General features: G+C 54.9%; 2 protein-coding genes across 5 annotated transcripts in view; one reads left to right on the forward strand and one right to left on the reverse strand.

Annotated features, from left to right (window-relative positions):
• Nucleotides 1-19: 19 nt before the first annotated feature.
• Nucleotides 20-20,256, reverse strand: ZNRF1 (zinc and ring finger 1). 4 transcript variants are annotated; one of them, XM_086847178.1, is made up of 5 exons: nt 19,518-20,256; nt 2,388-2,483; nt 1,659-1,764; nt 1,475-1,565; nt 20-1,103 (listed from the first exon to the last, which is right to left on the reverse strand). In XM_086847178.1, exons 1-4 carry the CDS (start codon nt 19,960-19,962, stop codon nt 1,508-1,510), a joined length of 705 nt encoding a protein of 234 aa, XP_086703304.1. In that variant the 5' UTR covers nt 19,963-20,256; the 3' UTR covers nt 20-1,103; nt 1,475-1,507. The 4 variants fall into 4 exon arrangements, 2 of the variants coding, with proteins under 2 accessions (XP_086703304.1, XP_086703303.1); XM_086847177.1 differs by having other exon boundaries at nt 20-1,325; nt 19,518-20,095; XR_015275249.1 differs by lacking the exon at nt 20-1,103 and adding an exon at nt 1,209-1,325 and having other exon boundaries at nt 14,030-20,110.
• The window catches only part of WDR59 (WD repeat domain 59), a 49,976-nt gene continuing 49,246 nt past the window's right edge, over nt 19,669-20,398 (forward strand). Inside the window, exon 1 of the mRNA XM_086847170.1 lies at nt 19,669-19,842. The gene's annotated coding sequence lies outside the window, so the exon portion shown is untranslated. The remainder of the gene's footprint in view (nt 19,843-20,398) is intronic.

Here is a 20,398-nt window from a genome sequence, read left to right on the forward strand (position 1 = left end):
ACCAAGAAAGCCAGTGAAATAAAATAACAGTGAATATTTTATTGAACATTGTTTTAATACCATATCAAAACACCTTGACTAATGAAGGAAGCTCCCCCCAAGCTCTGAACTCTTTTTTTCCCCCGGTTTTTTTTTAATATATAAATACAGAAAGGTTTCCCGCAGGGGCACGGCCACCGGCAGGGGAGGTCTCACCAACGAAAACGCGCCCGCCGCGCCAGGAGGGGACAGGGATGGGCGAGGGGGGTCACTGCCATGAAATGACACCATCTTGGCACCTCCAGCAAAGCCACCCCTGTGACTAGGGGTGGCTGGGGGCATCTGGGGGGGCCATTGGGGCCTTCCCCATACCCTCCTCAAAAGGGTCCAACTCAAAGCCGATGGAAAAGAAAGAGGGGAGGCGGTTTTGGCAAGAGGAGCCCGGCGAGGGGGCACAGGAGGGGCGGCGGGGATGCTGCAGCTCTCCAGTCTCTGAGTGGTTATAGCTGAGTTAAAGAGTGACCAGTCTGTAAACATCACCGGGGCAGGGAAGCTCAAATTGAAGAACACGCCAGTCAACACGAAGCTTCAGTTGTGGTTTGTTGTTTGGTTTTTTTTGTCCATTTTCTCTTTTTTTCTTCTTTTTTTTTTCCTTTTTTTTCCTTTTTTTTTTCTCATTGTAAACACTTGAAAGACGGACCCCTGCGACTCAGCAGGGGGGAGCAGTGGCCCCGCTCCCGGCGTGGGGCAGAGTCCCCATCTCAACACTGCCGGGGCCGGGGTGGAGATCTCCAAAAGGGAGATGGGAGAGAGGAGGAATTTCCCGTTTTAGTCAGTGCAAAAAAACCGAGCAGAGCCCCCGGGCGAGTCCGGGTGGGAGGTGGGGGGGTTGCCGGTGAGAAATGCCGCGTGCTCCGTTTGGCCGGCTGTCCCCCGGCAGCTTTCCCCTTTTGCTTCGGGGAGAAAAGCCAAACATCATGGCAGGGTTTCGGCCGAGGGCGTCCCCGGGGCCTCCCTGGCAGGCAGAGCTCTCCTGGTGACCAGCAGCTGTGGAGGGGAGAGCAGGTCGCTCCGCTTTTCTCAACACTGTTGTCGTCTCCTGGATGTTTCTTTTTGTTTTAAGTCTTTTAAATTAAAAAAAAAAAAACCAAACCAAAACAAAAAAGCAGAAAAACAACAGAACAAATAAAAATAATAAAATAAAATAAAAACTGCGCCGTTGTCCCAAGTGGATTCAAGTTTCTGGGTTTTATTTTTGTCTTCTTGAGGAATTTAAAGTCAGCCCAAAACTCCAGGCGGGGCGGGGGGGACGGGGAGAGGAGGTACAGCAGGTATAGCAAGGTGCCCTGCAAAGGCAGAGAGAGACCGTCCCGGGTGAGGAGCAGGAGCCCTGGCTGTCATGTCCCACCCTATTCCATGCCATCCTCCACTTCCAGCCTTGGATTTAAACCCAGCATGGGATTTATCCCTTCTGTGCAGCCCTCCACAGGCTCACCTTAGAGAGAAGTCAGCAAGCACGCTCGGCGGGTCAATCAGAAGGATGCTCTGGGCAAGATCTGTTCACTTCAAACCATGAGTCTATACAGCTGCAAGAGGAGAGCACGTTACCACCATGCTGCTGAGCCTCAGGTGTCCCCACCTGTCCCCTTGCCACCCGCCTGGCTGTCCCCTCATGGTACCTTTTGTGATAAATGCAGAGGCAGGGCAGCCTGGCTATCGTGTCCCCCTGCAGCAGCTCCTCCAGGCAGATCACGCACTCGCCAGCGTCCTTGGTCAGCACGTCATCTGGGAGGGGAGGACAGGGCAGCAGTGAGATGGGGACCACCACAGCATTCTCCTCCCTGGGATGGAGGGGAGCCCAGGGTCACGGCTGCGGGGGCAGCTGGAATGGGATGGGACGGAATGGCAACAGTGCTGGAAAACACTGGCAGGAGGCTCATGTAGAGGCACAGGGGGAACATGGGTCTGGGGCATCTGGAGTGAACACAGCCCCTACCCCTGGCTTCCAAAAAAATCACCAGCCAGTACAGGGTGAGCATCACTCCCACACTAGTGGTCAGGAGAGAGGTGGGAGATGCCAGGGCTCAGCCTCATGAGCTGCCTTCAGCAAGGAGGGGAGGAAGGCAATGACCCTTTGGGGGGCAGCCCAGGAGGACATGCACCAGCAGGGCTCTCTCTGGCACAGAGGGGAGGGGAGGGGGCCCCCTCGGGATAGGGGGCTGTGTTACAAAGGAACCCGAAAGCAAAAGCAGCAGGCTTGAGCCATGACAGGGGAGCAGAGTGGAGCAGCAACATCCTACTGCAGCACAGCCCTCGTTGGGAAGCCCAGCCATGCCGCCTGCCTGCAGCAAATCTCTTCAGCCTGCCCAGAGCCATCCCAGGGTGTCCCCCACACGCCTGGTCCTTACCGTTGTAGGAGAGGCGAGGTTTGCTCAGACACATGATAAAGTGCATTTCCATCTCATCAGAAGCCACGGATTTGGAGCAAATGGGGCACTTGAAACCTGGAAGGAGAGCAGAGAGACAAGCCCTTAGTGAAGGCAGGAGTCGTCCACCCTGCATCCCAGGGAATCCCTGGGGCCGTGGAGGGGCACGGCAGCGGGCAGCCCCTCACCTGCTGCCTGCATGGTGACCCTCACCCCACACAGCACCCACTGGGCACCCACTCATCCTGTGCCGGTCACCAGCAGCCGCCAGCGTGGGGGACAGCCACCGAACAGGGGACAGCCGACGAGCTGGTGCGCTGGCCGTCCCCGTGCCCGCCGCGCAGAGGGCACACAGAGTGTGCCAAGACAGTGCACACGTGGCCAGCAGCTGCTGCCAGGCCTTAAAGGGCGAGCAGCAGCCTAGGGCACGCAGCACCCAGCTTCTGGCAGTGCATGGGCACGTCCCTGTGCCTGGACAGTGCTGTCCCTGCTGCCAGAGCTCAGCACCACGTGGCTGAGCCAGAAAAGCTGCAAGAAAGGGGTTTTTTCCTATGGCTGCAGCAGGGGACTAGATGATCAGAGCCTCAAACACAAACGGCTGCTTTGCCCAGCTTTCCACAGGAGTGGAGTGGGTGCTCACCCCTCCAGTGCCAGCCTGCCAGAAGCAGAGGGACACTGCAGGCTGATGAGCCAGCTTGACCTTGGCCCCGCCTGGTGATTTGGGTTCTTGGATGAAACTGGATGGGATGCCCAGATCTGCTCTGTGACCTTGCTTGGGGTGGTGCCAGGGTGTCACATCAGTGTCATCACCTGCTTGAGCCATGCAGACCACCACAGCATCGTCCCCTGCCCCACTGAGTGAGCCTGCCCCAAACGCAGTTTGTAAGCTCCAAACTCCCAAGGAGCAGAACCCCAAGCAGCCCTGTAGGTCACCCATCTGGATGCATCCCTGCCCTTCCACTGCAGCCAGCTCGAGGCCATGTGGTTTGTCACTGCCCAGCAGAGCAGCGCAGCTGGAGCCAAACACGCGCGTGCCACCACCACGGGTTTGCACCAGAATATCCAGCAATTCCCTGCCTGCAGAGAGGGAGAGGGTAATTTAAGGATCTGCCTTCTAAAAGCAGATCAGGTTTGACTGCAGTGCTGCTCAAGAGCTTTCTTCATATATATGCGAAGGCTGCTCAGGAACGAAAAGAAAAAGAATGTACACAAATTATCTAAGAATGAATCAGGTTCTTGTTTGCCACCACGAGGATGTGGACAGGGCATTTTTTTTTTTTTTGTTTCTTGTAAGGGAGAAAGTACAGGGTGGCTTTAAGGAGAGGCAGCTCAGACCTCTACTGTACAAACAGCCCCTGTAACTTCTCAGCACCCCAGTGCTCATTAGCAGCAGTGATAAATACAGTTTACTTCCCAGGTCCTTGGATCCTGACCCTCCAGAGTGTTGTTATTTCCCAGGAGGGTGCAGCAAGGATGAGCACCATGGATGGTATGGGATTGGCTCTAAAAGGACCTGCTAAAGGAAGGAGCCCTCAAGCCCAGGGATCCTTCCAGTGGGGTGTCCTGCTGGTCTGCAGCATTGCCATGCTGGGAACACATCCCTGTCCCAGCCTGGGGACACAGGGTCTCTGCTCTGAGTGCAGCCCCAATTGCACCAAGCCCCAGGCGATAGGGCAGTGCCGCAGCCAGGGCCTCGTGGGCAGCAGCACCGATCTGCCTTCTTCTCTCTCCAGCCTAATTTTACTCCTGACCAATTTATACCTTGTGGCAGCTGTGCCCATTAGCTGAAGTAGCTGGTTTTTTCCTCCTCCCAAGTGTTTACCCGCCCGGTGTATTTATAGAGTGGATAGCTCGGGTAGCCTCCCAGCCTGCCTGCTGCAAGACCCAACTGGCCTCCCCTTGCCAGACACCCTCCCGCTGCCCCGCTGCCCTGGCAGCCTGCCTGTCCCCGTCCCCTCCTGGAGCGGATGGGCTGCCAGCGCCACAGGCACGGGGGGAGCTCTGGGCACTGCTTTCCAGCAGCAAGTCCCTGGGACGGCTGTGAAGGGCTCCCTTTGGAAAAGGCATTTTGTCTGCAAACTCTGCGTCAGGGCATGGCATTTGTAGAGGTTCAGTACTGTTCCCTGTGCTGTGTGTGGGCAGACCTCGTTTCCTCCGGTCCCCCCTTTTCTGTGCCAACGTGTTATTTTAAACAGCTGTCCCAGATCTGCCACCTCCGGCAGCACCTGAAGGGATCCTATGAGACGTGCAACCAACGTAAAGGGAAAAGGCCCCAGATGAAACTGCCTGGTCTGTGGCTGCCAGGGCACGGCTGCCAGCAAAGCAGCAGGGCCAGGCAAAGAGCAGGGTCCTTTGCGGGCTCCAGCGAGCGGCTGTTGCTGTATCTCCAGGCCTCTTTGCTAGCTGGGATAGCTTTAGCATGGTTATAAATAGCCAGCATGAACACTCCTCATTGCTCCTCACTGCTCCCTGGGCAGCTGGCTGGGGCACCGGGACTCCTGACACCGCCACAGCCCCGTGGCAAGGACGTGGGGACACTGGGCAGACAGAGGCACCAGGCTCAAGCCCCAGCATGTATGTGGCATCCCCCAGCCAGACAGGTCTGGGGGCTGAGCCAAGTGCAGGAGCACACATACACTTTTCTGGCTCTGCATTTCACAAGATGGAGGGGCAAAAAAAGGAAAGATGAATATGCAGTTGCATAAATTCCCAAGTCTGAGCAGGAGTGAGGAGCTGGTGTGGAAAGGCCCCCAGGGCGGGGGGCTGCCCTACACCCCAGCTGTCAGCACAAATACTTGACATTGCAAAAGCAACTGCTTGTGTTTCCCTTCATGGCAGGCACAGGAGCCCACCACCAGTGGGAAAGGGGAGGCAGAGGTGAATTCCCTCACCCCTTCTCCAGGTGACCTTTGGGTGAAGGTGATAGGCAGAGAGCCAGTGAGGCCAGGGGACAGCCAGCACCGAACAGCGGCAGGCACCAAGCCCGGTGCCTTGGAACATCCCTTCAGAGTTCAGGCAGGAGCCTGTCCTGAGGATGAAAGAGCTGCTCTCCACATGGTCAGCCCCCTCCAGGCCATGGTATTTTCCACATTCCCCGAAATCCCCGTTAATTTATCCTGCCTAAGCTGCCAGCCGGAGCAACGCAGGAGATTACATTTTGACAGCTGCTCATGGAAAATTCAGCTCCCTCCCTCCTCCTCAAGCCCTTTCCGTCCTCCTCCCACATGCTTAAAAAAAAAAGAGAAGGGCCCAGCTATTCCTCCTTGCCAGGGCCTCCCACACCCATGGGGAGGCCCAGGGGTTGCTCCAGGGAAAGGCCATGGACACTTCCTCCCCCCCAAGGCACCTGGTGCAGCTGGTAATGCTCCTGCCCATGGCACATTAAACCTGAAGCTGGCACTGTCACCTCATGCAGAAATGTGTGGGCAGCTACCAGCTCCCAACAAGAATAAGTGAAGAAGAGGAGGGTGCTGCAGGAAGGAGGCTGGCCTGGAAATACAGGTTCAGGTCAAGACCTGGACTATTGTACCTTGCAGGAGACTTTGAGAAAGCCAAGGGCTTTCCAGGGCTGCGAGACACAGGCTGGCAGGTGATCTATTCTCTCCAATGGCTTGGTCTAGAAACCAGGAGCAAGTGGTGCTGGTGCTCTCCAGGGGCTACTACCCTCTGAGTATTTTTAGGAAGGGTACATGGTTAATTTTAGAGAGTTGGGCAAAGTAGAGCTGGGAACCTCTGAAAATCTCCACCCGGTCCTATGAATGCTGAAAAAGCCTGGTGGTTAACCCTCACAGTGCCAAAAGCACTGCCACAGAACTGCAAGGAATTCAGTGATGGTGGGAGGATTGAGACACCTTTCCAACTTCTTCTAAGTATCCCAAACAAAGCAAATTCTGGAGCTGGGGTAGGAAATTCCCATCATTTGTGTCTACTGAGCACTACAACAGGGTCAACCACAACATGTCCTGCGAGTGGAAGTGGCTGCTCCCCTCAGAGGTGGGTGAGACCATGTCCACAGGAGCTGCAAGCCTGTCCCAGATCCCAGGGAAAGGCATGTGCCACATCTACTTTCACCTGCCAAACCCTCCTCCTGCTGGCTGTGCCTCCAGGCAGATTGCCAGCAGGCGACAGCACCATCAGGAGTAGCCCCGGCAGTAGGACACCCTGGCTCTGTTACTGGCAGGTGGCTGAAATGGGGAACAGCAGCTTTTCTGCTGCACAGCACCTCCAGCAGTGAGGGAGACACTGGTGGGGACAGCTCTGAAGGCAAGAGGAAGCAGCAGCCCAGGCACAACACCAGCAACTGACCCCACAGAGCATTCACCAACAGGACCCCGGGTTGTCCAGTCTCCCAGTACTGCCAAGGGATAAACCAGGAGCCCTGTGAGTGGGAGCAGGAATGCAGACTCCCAAAACATGCCTACCACAGGAGCAATCCTTTCCCTGGTGCCCAGCCACCCCACAGGACACCTGGAGAACCAGGGAGCTTGGGTAAGCTCCAGGCTGCCTAACGATCATGGAAGATTTGGAAACCTCAGCTGCACAGCCTGTCTCCGTGTCTCTAGAGAGCATCCTGGGCTCCCAGCCAAGGGAACTGGCTTATACCAGGTGAGGATGCGTCCAAACATGAGATAAAACCAGGGAATATTTGGTCCAAGCATGCAGTCCTGGTGCCTCCTACTTGCTGAGTAAACCATGAACATCCCACCTTCCACCATGGTTTCCCTAACAATGCCAGCTGAGCCAGCAGCAGGTGGAAGCTTGGAATGCATGGATCATCTTGGAAAAACTATGACTAGTGATTGAAGAGGAGGGAAAGACTGAAGGACCAGTTGATCAGCCTGAAGCATGTGGGGTTGGGTGAGGCAAAGGTGTTCCAAGTCCTCTCCTTCCCTTGAGGGGCCCTTGAGAGCTCCATCACAGCCCCAGGATGGAAGAAGGGATCAGGGAGGAGATGTCCTCCAAGACTGTCAGCCAAGTGAAGGAAATCTGAAGAGCCAAGATATTCAGACCCAACATCTAGAAAATAAATTCCCTATGCATTTAAAGCAGCCTCATTTTTTTTAAGCGACAGTCACAGAGCAGCACATGGAGATGCTCCAGCATCACTGGAGGTGGCACATGGATACCCAGAGCACCTCTCCAGCACTGGGGCACAACAGAGACCTGGCAGCTGAGGACTCCATGAGTGTCCCCTCACCAGTGGAAGCCCACCATGGAAGTGATGCTCTACCAGCCTCAGCGATGCAGTCGGGTGATGCTGGAGAAGGCAGCATCAAGTGCCTGCAGGCCAGGGCACTCAGCAGAACCAGGCCAGAATCCATTTCCCCCTGCAGAAGGAAATGGCATCAGCTGCATGGGCAGAGGCAGGAGCCAAGGTCCAAGGCAGCCCTGCTGCCCAGGCAGGACTCAAGGCACAGGGTGAACTCTACAGTGGTGCTGGGCTATTGTGCAGCACAAGGGCTGACACCAGCAGGGACACGTAGGCAGGAAGGAGTAAAGCACTTAAGCTGCCTCATTTGCCAGCTTTGAAAAAGCAAGCGTCCTTCCTCCTGATTCAAGGCTGCAGAGAGGTGGGAGAGCATAAAGGATGGGTCCAGGGTGGAAATAAGATATCCCACCTTCCTGGGGATGGAAGGGAGGCAGGGCTGGGGGATGCCAGTGAACCAGCCCCAGGTGATCAGCCAAACAGGGGATTGTGCCTTGGATGGGACATCTTTGGATGGCAGTGCTTGAAAAGAAACTTGACTATATCTGTTGCCTTGGCAGAGGGATGGTCTTGCTCCACAATTTCCTTGCTGATTGAGTCAGTTCAGCTTGCTGAGAAGGGAGAAAATAAATGTTTATAAGCAGCACCCCAAAAAGAAGCTACTTCTGTGCAGGGCCGGGTTTCTCAAGGTGTAGGTAAAGCTGTCCCTGGTGTGCAGTAGCTCCTGGTGAAGTCCAGGATGTGGCAGGTGTCTGCTGCCAGGTCAGCCACACACCAGCCAAGGGTGGCAGGGACGTGCCATGGAACACAAAGCTGGCTGAGGGTAGCACCATCCTAATGCTCAAGGCACTGTGTTTTGGAGACACCTCTGTCCACTCCCACCTGACTTAAGCCACAAAGAGGAGATGTAGCAGCAAGGACAAGGCATTAGTGCTTCAGGTGGGATGTAGGGAAGCCACTGGGGTCAGAGAGATGCAGGACACAGAGCAGAGGGGCTGGGTGGCACCATGTTACAGAAGCCCAAGGCTAGCTTGCTGCAAGCCAGGAGGCAGAGCTATTTTTTTTAGCCACTTGGGCTCTTATGGAGGTGGTGGGGGAGGATAGGAAGAAGGAGAACAGATTGCAATTCTGGGGCTGAGGAAAGCTGAAGAGTTGGAAAGGAGCAGAAGACATGGGAGAGGGAACCCCACAGAAACATTTGCTCCAGAGTACCCAAAGCTATCAATTCTCAACAGATGGATGCACCAAAGACTTACAAAACACCTCCAGCACAGCCCACAGACACTGAGATGCAGGAGGGCAAAGAGGCCTGGTTAGATGGTCACAGGATCTCCAGTCATCAAGTACCCTCCGTGCCTGTCATTGTTTGAATATTGCCCCTTCCATGGTTGTAATTGCAATTTTTGAACAGAAGTACTTATACTAAGGCAGAAATCATCTCCCTTCTATAGCTCAGGCTATACTGCAGGATCAGTTCCACCAGACCTGGATGAAAAAGGCAACTTCTCAGGGTCACCCTGTCTTCTGGCAAGTCCTAGTTTACTGCAGAAACACTCCCCCAGCTGCTGGGAACAGGTTTCATAAGGAAGAATGTGTAGCCCAAAGCTAATTTTAGCATCACAGAGAAGAGCAAAGTTAAGCAGAGGGGTCCTGGGTGATAGCCCAGCAAAGGCATTAACACCTCCAACTCCTGCTGTCAGGCTGCAGGGCTCAAATTTACCAAATTATAAGCTTATCCAGGGCTCCTGCTAGTCACAAAACAGGTCTGGGGCCATCTCAAGGCTCAGGAGAACTGCAGGGATGCTCTGGTGCTGCCTCCACACCTCTCAAGGTGAATTTGAGCTCAGGTGCTCAAATTCACCGCCCAGAGAAGACAAGGATCCTGCAGTCACACCTGGGAATTTCCAAAGGGTTTGCCTGAATGCCTGTTTTTTATCTCCCACATAGTTCTCATGGGAAGGAGGAGGCCCAGCCAAAGCCCTGCTGTGGGCAGCAATCATCTGCAAGATGCACAGGGCCAGCAGGGTAATGAGGGGGTCCCAGGCGCTGAAATGAAGGAGCACAAGGGATCCTCTGGCAGCACAGTGGGATGAAGCAATTTGGAAATCAGAGCAGGAAGGGACAGAATTTGGCACTTTGGCTTGGCAAGGGCTGGGAGGGAGCAGCGAGGCAACGTCACGCGGGGACTGGTGGGGTGAGTCATTTCTGACTAAGACATCCGCTGGGGAGGCACCCACGGAGTCCCCACTGCCAGGCTCCAGCACTGAGGAGCTGCCAGAGGAATTCCCGCTTTTGGAAAGGTTGAAACACCAAAGCCTGACCTGAGCCACTCCCAAACAGAGCCGGATCTGACCCCATGGGGTGATTTGCTCCCTGACCCCTGGGTTTTTCCAAAGCAGAAACTTGTGCTTTGATACTGCTGAGGCTCCATCATGCCTCAACTTCAGATGATCTCTTGGGAGGATGATGGGACATTCCACAGGCACATGATGACATGCCCTGGCTTTGTGATGCTGGGAGTATGGCCAAGCACTTCAACACTGAAGAGTACCCACGTACCTCTTTCTGCCAGGAAGTGATCCCAAACACCTCCTGGGACACCTCCTCCCCAGGCATTCCACAGCAGCACTGCACAAAGAGCATGGTGGAGGCTGTCTTTGTGCCTGGGCCATGGTGGCAGGATCACTGAGGCAACTGTTCTTCATCAGTGCAACACTGCCAACCCTTGGGGTGCGTGGAAAGGATGACAAGTTGCTTTTTGGGGTAGAGAAAGGGCAATTTTTATGTAGCGGGCAGCAATCAGAGCATTAAAGATACACAGAGCTGCACCCACAAGCAGTGCATGGTTGGGGAACACTTGAGGCCAGTTCACAGTGGTTATTTCCGCAAAAAGACAAAAAAAATTGAAATTTTTCCACAACTGGAGAAAAAAAAAAAAAATTTAGCGAGGAGCATGCTGCAGAGAAGCCCTGACCTCCCCTGCCCCTCACGTGGTAAGAAGGGCTGCATGGCACAGAGCATCTCCCTGCTCCCCAGGAGGGACTGTGATTGCTGAGGGCTAGTCAGGACAGCAGGGAAAAGCAAGTGCAAAGCTGGGGGGTGATCACTCTTCTCTGTTGTACATGGTGCAGAAGGAGAGGGATTCTCCACAGCACCAAGCTGCCTGGCCAGGCAGCATGAGCACCCCTTTGACAGCCAAAGGCTAGGGATTTGGGAGGAAGATCTATGATGATGGGGATACACCATCTATGATGATGGGGATACGCCACTCCAGAGCTTCCTGGCTGCCTTTGCAGCATGGAGGCAGCTGGCAGACAGAGCCAGCTTTCTGCAGCTCCAGGAGCCCTCTGAAACACAAGGCACAGCATCTCAGAGGAATGAGTCCCTCGGAGAGTGGCAGGGTCTGCCCACGCTGGATCCTGCTGGAGGAGGCAGGAGGGGCCACACTGTGCCACAGGCAGGAATAACCTTGTCCTGGTGTCCCACCTTCTCTGTCCCTTTGCTTCAACATGTGCCAACATCCAACATGAAAAGGGCTCCTTCTGAGGAAGGAGATAGTGGAGAGGCAGATGACAAAAATCTCAGCTGTGGAATTTGAAGTTCTCCCTTCCCCATCACAAAAGGCAACACCCAGAAGAGCAGAGTGTAACCCCGCTTCCAGAGCTGGGCAGGGCCTTGTGAAGCATCATCCTCCCATGAAACATTCACCCAGGACTAGGTGCAGAGTGCCACCTATTTTGTACCTGTCTACAAAGAGCAAAAATAAATCAAAGGCATCTAAAAACCCCCTCAGAAGGGTAAGATCCAGGCAAATAGCAGACTTCAAGGGCTATGAAATCAGGGGTGCAATAAGTAAGCAAATGGACATGAGTTTCAAAGCAGCAAGATCTGATCAGAGATAACCTGAAATGCCAAGGCAACCAAGGCAGGGTACTCAGCCTCAGCCCATCCTGCTCAGCACCAGCTTAACAGAGGGCTGGCCCCAAAACTGATCTCAGACCATACTGACTCGACCTCTCTGCATTCAGTAATTTAAGCCACCTGTCTAGAGCCCCACTCCTTTTCCCTGGCTACAGATGTACAGGCCTTGAATGCATGGATTGAACAGTGGATCCAATTCCCCTGCAGCGCTTCTGACAAAATGTAGCTCCATCGTCTTGTAGGAAGAGCTCCCAAATGAATTACTGCAATTACCCTGGCTGCAGGAGAAACTGCAGGTTTTCCCCTCACTGGTGACAAAGACTTCTCCAAAAATCAATCCCCCAAACGCCCACCACCCCAAGCTGTAATGCAACCATCCAGGATGTGAAGAGCAGAGTCCCCAGCACCACCCTCAAATCACTGAGCTGTGATCAGAGAGGCTCACAGCCATGGTGAAAACCAGGGGAAGAAGGAAGAAAGCTGTCTTTAGAAGCAGCAACAGGCAAAGAGGCACAGAGGACATGGAAATGTAAGTGGCCTCATCCTGGAAGGAAATAAAATGCTGGGCAGGGATGTGGGACAGGGTCAGCATCACTCAGTTCTCCTGCCTGACTGCTGCTTTCCCCCTCTTGTGTTGCAGGCAGCTGGCCTCTAAAAATACCCACTGTTGTCACGCCGTCCTGCCTGCTTGGGCCAGGAAACAGCTCTGAGCAGCTTTCAGTTCCATTCTTCATCTGCACTGCTGTGCTTCCCTCACCAGGATCTGCCCCAGCCCCTCTTCTGTGCCTGGCAGATGAAGTGTCTCAGGAACTACAACCATAACTTGACATAGACTCAATGAGCCAAGGGTGCTAACTGGGAATGTACAACCCAGGGAAATTTTTATTGGGTTTCTAAAACTAGCAAAAAGGTAAATATTTCCACAGCATTTCTGCTTCTCTACAAAGACTGTTCCAAGGCGCACAGTCTAATTTCATGTCACTGATGGGAGCCCCACAGCCACAAGTGTGCATGAGCACAGGGAGTCACAAATTTCCCAAGCTCATTCAGCCCATGACACCACAACTGTCCCAAGGTCAACCTGGTGCTGATGCTGGCCAGCTCTGGTCTACAGGGGAAGGGACAGAAGAGCCAGCCTCACCTCAGAGGAGCAGTACAGCCTCTCCAGTGGTGAGGTACCATCCTCACTGGCAAGACACACCCTGGATGGAACATCCCCAACTGCCCACAGACCCGGCGCTGGGTCTGAGTGATGCATCTGCTCAGGCTCAGGTGGTGGCACATGGCACAAACCTGGCAGCATGGAGGCACAGGGATCACCACCACAGGGAGCACCAATGTATCAAGCCCCATGCCAGCAGCACCAAAACCAGCCATGAAGATCTGCCTGCTGCTTCTCTTCCACCTTCCTCAAATCCCAGATTGTACAGACCTGCCGTGGGCTGGAAAGTTAAACTGTGACAAGAGAGAAGGAGCCCCTGTACCGCACCACAGGCACTCCCCTCCCCTGCCTGCAGCCCAGCAGGGCAGGAAACCTGCCAGCAGCTGGGCTCTGCCCACGGGAAATGCTGTGCAGCAGCACGAGAAGAGGCCCCAGGCAGCAGAGCTTCCTGAAGCTGCACCGCCAACAGCCTCCCATGAAAAAGCAAAAGCATTCAGCCAGGCAGCACCTGCAAGGGACAGCAGGAGCACCCCTGGGGGGGTACCTCAAGCCCCTAGTGGGTTCACCCACACCTGAAACCTGCCTGGTAGAACTGCTGCAGGGAAGACATTTAAGGCCCAGCTTTAACGACTGTTGCTCTATCTGAAATTTAAAAATTGGTGTCTCTACAGAGGGAGGCTTATTGTACCCCAATGTACAGCCAGGCCAAAGCAGGTGGGCAAAGTGCTCTGCATCAAAGCCTGCTGCTTTACAGCATCACTTGGCTGCTCAAGCACATCATTCCCAAGCCCTTATGATTTCAGTTTTCAAGGGAAGCAGGAGAAAGCCAGGTCACATTTACTCAAAACCAAGTACTCAGCACATCTGAGGTTTTGGTTACCAGCAGCAGATGCCACAAAATGCCCCTTGCGGTTGCCCACCGTCTGCTTGGGGCACCACAAGGCTGGTCCCTGCAAAGAGAATTTATCTGAAGAGCCCTTTGCTGCCTGTCTGATCTGTCACATGAGAGATTATATCGGAGGGAGGGAAAAAAGCTTTTTTCTTTCTCCTCCTCCAAAGTGGGCTTTTCTCCCTCCCTGCGCTTCTCTTGAAATTAATTTTCAGCATTTAGCAGCATTTTCCCATGACTCTGCGCGGCTGCCTTGGCCAGGCGCCAGCCTGATACTGCTCCTCCACCAAAGATGTCTGTATCTGATTGATCCTCCGGCCACTGAACGAGAGAGAGAGGAGAGAGAAGCCTTAATAGCACATTAATAAATAAGAGAAGCCTTTACGGTTATTCCAGTCACCGGAACAAACATCTCAGCAAAACAAACCAGCATGGGATAAACTTACGTCACAGGCTGGGAAGACAATCCTGGCTGGGAAGTGGGTCAGCCCAGGAGCACGAGAGCATCTTTCTCAGCATCTCTAGAAGATACATGTGTGGAAGAAAGAGGGGAAGGGCACCCACCTACCCTATGCTGATTTATGCACAGGTTTATAGAGGAGAGAGCCCAGTTAATGTGCACAGGAATTAGTGCCGCGTTCCTGAGGAAAGCAGTCGGGATTTCAGAGGACACTGGGGAGGCAAGGCAGCACAGAGACAGCCTGTGCTCACTCTGCTGCGGAGACTGAAGATAACTGCCGCCACCGCTGGCTTCTCACGCACAACGCCAACGTTGATGCACTTAAACTTCATCTCCAGCTCTGGTGTGCATTAAAACTGCCTTTGAGTCTCCTGTCTTCAGGTGCTTAGCACTCTGTTCTTCCAAGGTAGCTGCTGCCTTTTCCCCCTGTCCCAAGTGGATGCTGCCCTGGCAGCTGGCTCAGAGAAGGCAGAAGCAGAAAAGCATTCCTGCCAGACCTGGAGAGCCCAACATCTGAAGATCACCAGTGTGGGGAGTCATCAGGACCGTTTCTGCATCCGCTTCCCAAATGATCCACAGGTCTGGCAACGATGCAGGTGCTTGATCCGTCTGTCAGACAGCAACCAGCACCAAACTCACAAAAAGATGGTTTGAGGACAGTCATCTCTGGAAATTTCCACTAGCAAAAATAGATTCAGAATGGCAAGTTCGTGCAGACCTTGCAGTGCCCTTCCCCTGGCCTATCTCCTGGAAGTGGGTAGGGAAACACATGTGATGTCTGCATGTTGAAAACTTCACAGATTCAGTTGGAAGGGAACTACAAGGATCATCAAGTCTGAACAGGACAATCCCAGGAATCATACCAAATGCCTGAGAGCCTTGTCCAAACACTTCCTGAACTCTGTCAGATTTGGTGCTGAGACCACTTCCCTGGGGAGCCTTCCAGTGCCCAACCACACTCTGGGTGAAAAACCTTTTCCTAACACCCTATGTAAACCTCCCTTAGCACAGCTCCATGATGTTCCCTTGGACCCTGTCACTGATCATAGCAGAGACTGGTACTGTCCCTCTGTTGTCCCTCCTGTGGAAGCTGCAGCCCATGATGAGCTCTGTACTCAGTCTCTTCTCCAGGTGGAACAAGCCAAGTGACCTCAGCTCCTCATGGCTTTCACTCTAGACCGTTCACTATCTTCATGTCCCTCCTCTGGATGCTCTCTAACAGCTTTACATCTTCTTGTATTGTGACACCTAAATCTGCACACCAGACACACAGCAGTGGCCACGCAGTGCAGAGCAGGACGCTCACCTCCCTTGACTGGCTGGCAGTGCTGTGCCTGATACACCATGGGACATGGTGGGGGCCCATTTTGGCTGCCAGAACACACTGGTGACAAGTTGGTGGCAGGACAGTCAGGGCTGAGAGCAGCTGACTACCAAGGTAGAATTCAGCCTTCTCATTCTGGTACAGAGATTGCAATGGCAGAACTATCTGAGGAGCAAAGACTGCCAGGCACCCTTGAGAAAAGGCTCAGGACTCAAAGATGTCAGAGCACAGCAAAGGGTCACCACAGACAGACCTCTTCCCAGTTTGCAGAGACCGAGGCTGCCCAACACAGGTCTTCACACACACCTTCAGCTCACCCTCCAATAAACAACCCCTATTCCCACCCTGTTACTCTGGAGCCAGATTGAAGAACACTTCCAGCTTTTTTTTGCTCTCAAACTGTGCCTGAAGAAGGACTCAGCCCAGCACCCTGGCTGCCATCTCTGCACTAAAAACCTTCCCATCTTCCTCAGGTTGAGCCCTCCTGCTCCAGGAAAGTGCTGCTGAGAACACAGCAGCTCACTTGGCAAAGAAGGCCTCCTGACACCAGCACCCAGGACCAACAGCTTGCTTTGTTAGGGCACAGAAAGCCTGTGACATTCCTGGTGGTACTGCACAGGAGGATGAGCCAGGCATTTCCTTGGGCTAGCCAGCAGACAAGGAGATATGGATTTATTAGAGCTTCAAACACTCAAGGGCTTTGGGTGATGAGTGGGATTTCCAGATAAACTTTAAGCTACTTACAGCCTCTGCAAACTCCCTTAGATCCTCTGATGAAGATGAATAACATGAGATATACTTAGAGAACCACAAAAGCTGGAGACATGAAGCACTAAAACACACATCTCCCTTTTCTCCCTTCTTCCCACTAGGCTTGGCTTTACAGAGAAGTTCTAATAGTCATAAACCTACAGAGGCAGAGTCAAGTGCTACAGGCAAACTCCAAAGTTGTGCAAGACATGTAATTTTCCACTCATGGAGGCCAGGAAGTGGATCTCAAACTCTGGGCAGACAGGGAGATCCCAGAGCAGTTTCAGGTGGTGTTGGAACAGTTGTGATTATGGTGGGCATGCCTTGGGAAAATCCCCATCAGGAAACAGGACTCACCCACAGAGGTACTGTCCACTCAAAGGGAGGGACAAGCTCCACCATAAAGGTCAGAGCTCCTTGCCTACCCCATTTGGAAGATACATGGAGACTTCACTGTTCACAACAGCAGCAGCTCTCCTGCCCTCATCCTGGGACAGGCTAGTGGCCATCAGGATCTAACTGCTCCTGGCATCCCAGCAGCCATAGTGGAGACCAGAGGGATTCAGCAGTGGGCTCTTCTCACTGACCATTCCCATGCACAGCACCTTACAGTGATGCTGCAGCATTCACTGGCCTTGGGGACCACTTTGCAACCTTCCTCTGCACACACCTCCCAGCACAATCCTCCTCTCTTCCTCACCAGGCACACCTAGCTCTTCTGCAGGCCTTCAACTGTAGAGAGGGAGAGGAGTGACACCAAGCAGGGAAGAGAGCTCATCTTGCCCCAGTCACTCCTGAAGGTCCCTGCTGAGGGGCCTGATGAGCTGGAGAGGCACAGAAACTCTGCCCTGCAGATACAGGGAGAAGCAAGGCGCCAGAACTATCTGTGTGCTCTCGTTATCACAGGCATGCTGCTGCAACAACAGCACCTTATCACTGCCCTCAAGTCAGAGCTCCTCACTGTCCCACTGAGAACTCCACAGAGCTCAGGCTGCACTTTGAGGTCCCAGCTCATCCCCCAAACCCAAGTGCTCCCAAAAAAACATGAATGCAACCCACATGTAGAGAACGGCACTGTCCCGGTCTCCAGAAAGGGACAGGCAGGGCAAGGATCCACTCTCCAACCCTGTTATCCACAGAGTTTGGGGGCTCCTCTCCTCTCCTTGGTATCAGAGCAGCTCAGGCAGATCCCAGAGATCCCCAGGGCGTGCTTCATCCTGGGTGGGTTTGGTACTTCAGTGGGTTCCCTCATCCCCATCCTCAAGTCATCCTTCAAAGGGAGCAGGGACAGTCACGCGCAGCAATGTCAAAGCTCCTCTCCATTTACCAGAGCACTGCTGCTTCAGCACTTTCCAGTGGCTAATGGAGTGGCTCAGTACCACGAGAGGAGCAGGTCGATGGGGAGGCAGGGGGGAAGACACAAGTAGCTCCTGACTGCCCTGCTGGAGGTTAACCAGCTGCAACGGGAGATTATCAGGAATTTCAGCAATCTTGTGGTGGTTTACTTCCCCCCTTCCCTGCAGTCTCCAAATCCTTCATTAACTTCTTACACTAAGAGAGGAAGAGTGCAAAAGTTAAATGAGCTATGACAAGTTTTCAGAAGGGTCTTTAAGCATCCTCCACTTCTTTTGCTATTAATTAGCAACGAGGAAGAACCACCACCGGGAGAGGCTTCGGCACAGACCGAACGGCTCTTGCTGCTGCCCGCGCACGCTTCAGCTCAGCTCAAATGCTCTCAGAGGGCCCCAAAAGAGACACCAGAGAAACCCAGTTCTTGCAGCACTTCCCACAGCTCACGCTGCAATCTTTCAAGGGCACCGTGTTTAACTTAGCAGCACTGCACTAAGTTGCTCAAGTGGCTGAAAAACAGCTTACTCCATTTTGCAGCTGGTTTATTTTTCTGATCAGGTTTTTGCCTCTCAGCATTGCAGTTTAAAATGTAACTGATACTCTCAGACCAACCACTGTGAGCTGCAGGGTGTTTCTGTAATGAGACCCTCCTCACTCCAGCACCAGGCACAGCAGAAGCCCCCATGGCACTCATTCCCACAGAGGCTTGTGGAATACCTGGAAGGATGCTGTGCCTCCATCCCTCTCTGTGTTTAGGAACCAGAGCAGAAGCAGCACAGTCTGTGCAAGGTCACAGAGCAAGAAAGTTTGCGGGAGCGCTTGGTCTCAACTCCAGTGCCACATGCCAGCCCTCTCCATCTGCCAGGGAGGATGGCAAGCGCCTGGCTCATCCGATCAATAGGAATCAGACCTGGGGCGTTCTGCCACTGAGGATGCAATGCAAGACACACAGCTTCAATCTAATAGACAAGAGCAGCCCCTGGAGACTGGGCAAAGGGAAAAAAATCCTAAGATTCAAGAAGTAGGAAAATGGGCCCCACGAGACTCTTCTTGCACTTTGTTCTTATCCACTGCTTCAGTCTCAGGCCTTCCTGAAAATGAGGCATTGTCCCAAGGCATATTATGAAATTCCCAGACCACGTCACACAAGGAGAACACAGCATTTGCGAGGGGGACGGGTGGGGGAGAAATCCCAGACTATTCCAGGAAATGCAAGGAGACATCCCTGAAATGACTTCCCCCTCCAGCCAGGAGGGGAAGGGAGGACCTCCCACCTCGCTCCCTGTACCCAGCCAAAACTAGGTCAGTGACACAGCCCTGCTCGCAGCCAGAGCTCCTCTCCAGACACCAGGACACATGGAAGAGTCCAGCCAGGAGGGTGAAGGGGGTAACCTTGCCCCTTCCCATAGCCTTGACATGTTTCCTGCAAGAGAGCCCAGCTGGCCCCTCAGCCCTGTTGAAGAGGCAGGCAGTTCCTCCTCTGCTTCCTCCTCAGCACCACAACACTGCCAGCTGGCTTGAAAGAGAAAACCCACTTTAGCCTTTCCCTGGCCCTTTATCAGACAAAACAAAGGAAAAAATAAAGATCCCCACACCTTGCTTTCAAAGGCTTCTTCTGCTTCTTTTCCAGTTTCTACTGCTGGGAACTACTACACATGACTGGCAACCCTCAAACACCTTCAGAAGAGACACAAGGTGCTCAGCCTGGTTGCAAACCCCAAGGTCTTAAGCTACAGCACCCTCAAGACCAGTATCCCCCAAGTCAAGGGGGGGTGGGGTGGGGGGTGCCACATCCACTGCTTTATATCCTTGAGCCAAAACACCTCCCTTCTAGAAAGCCTCCTCCCTTCACAGCCCCTTCCTTCCTTGACCTTGACACAGATGCCAGCTCCAGCACGCACCCACCTGTCTGTGCCGAGGAGGGGATGGGGATGAGGGTCCAAGAGGGGGGCAGCTCCCCCTTCCCGGGTGAACCGCGCCCACCGCCGCCCCCGGGCACCCACCGGAGGGAGGGGAAGCCGGGGGAAGGCTCCGGGGAGCCGGAACTCACCGCTGTGCGAGCTGAACCACCGCGGTGCGATGTGAAGGGGCAGCGCGTCGGCCAGCGAGGCCCTTGCGCCCAGGTACAGCATCCCGTCTCTATGGTGACCGCCTCCCGTCTCCTGGAAACCGTTGCCATGGGCGTACGTGGAGTCGGAGCCGGGACCGCCGCCGCCGCCGCCCGGGGCCCGCTCGGCCTCCCCCGCCGCCCGTGCCGCCGCCGCGTACAGCCCGAAGGGGACGGCTCCGGCCGCCGCCGGGTCCATGCCCATCCCGGCCACCGAGCTGACGGAGCGGCTGCGCAGCCCCATCGCGCCGCCGCCGCCGCCCGCCCGGTAATGGCCGAAGGGGGGCGGCCCCCCCCCTCCTCCCGGCGGCGGCACGGCGCTGTCATCCGTCGACACCCCCGGGAAGGGGCCCCGCGAACGGGTCGCCGTGCTCTGCTTGCCCCCCATGTGGGCGCCGCCGGGCCGGAGGGAGCCGAGCGACAGCCCCCCGCGGGGAACGGGGCCGCGCCGCCCCCGCTGGGAGGCGAGAGGGGGCGGAAGGAAGCGGGGGGGCACGGGGAGCTACGGGCGAAAACCCATCCCCGCCCCAGGCATCCTCCCCCCGCCGGGCCCGCAGGGGCGAGGGCGCCCCGAGTCCGCCGCCGCCGCCGCCGTCACCCCCGGCGGAGGCCGCCGAGGGCTCCGGGGCCGCGGAGCGGGGAGGGAGCGGCGGGGGAGGGGGGGGTGGACGCCGGCAGGGTCGCTCCGCCCGCCTCGCTGGTGCCCGGGGCGCGGCCGGGAGCCGGGCGCGGATCAGCTGCGGCCCATGGGCGGCGGGGGCGGCGGGGGCGGCGCGCCCCGCTCCGCTGCGCTGGGCACGGCCTCGCTGCGGCCGCCGCCTGGT

This window comes from Cyanistes caeruleus, chromosome 12 (genome assembly GCF_971803275.1).
Source record: "Cyanistes caeruleus chromosome 12, bCyaCae1.hap1.1, whole genome shotgun sequence".
In the NCBI taxonomy this organism is placed as follows: Eukaryota; Metazoa; Chordata; class Aves; order Passeriformes; family Paridae; genus Cyanistes; species Cyanistes caeruleus.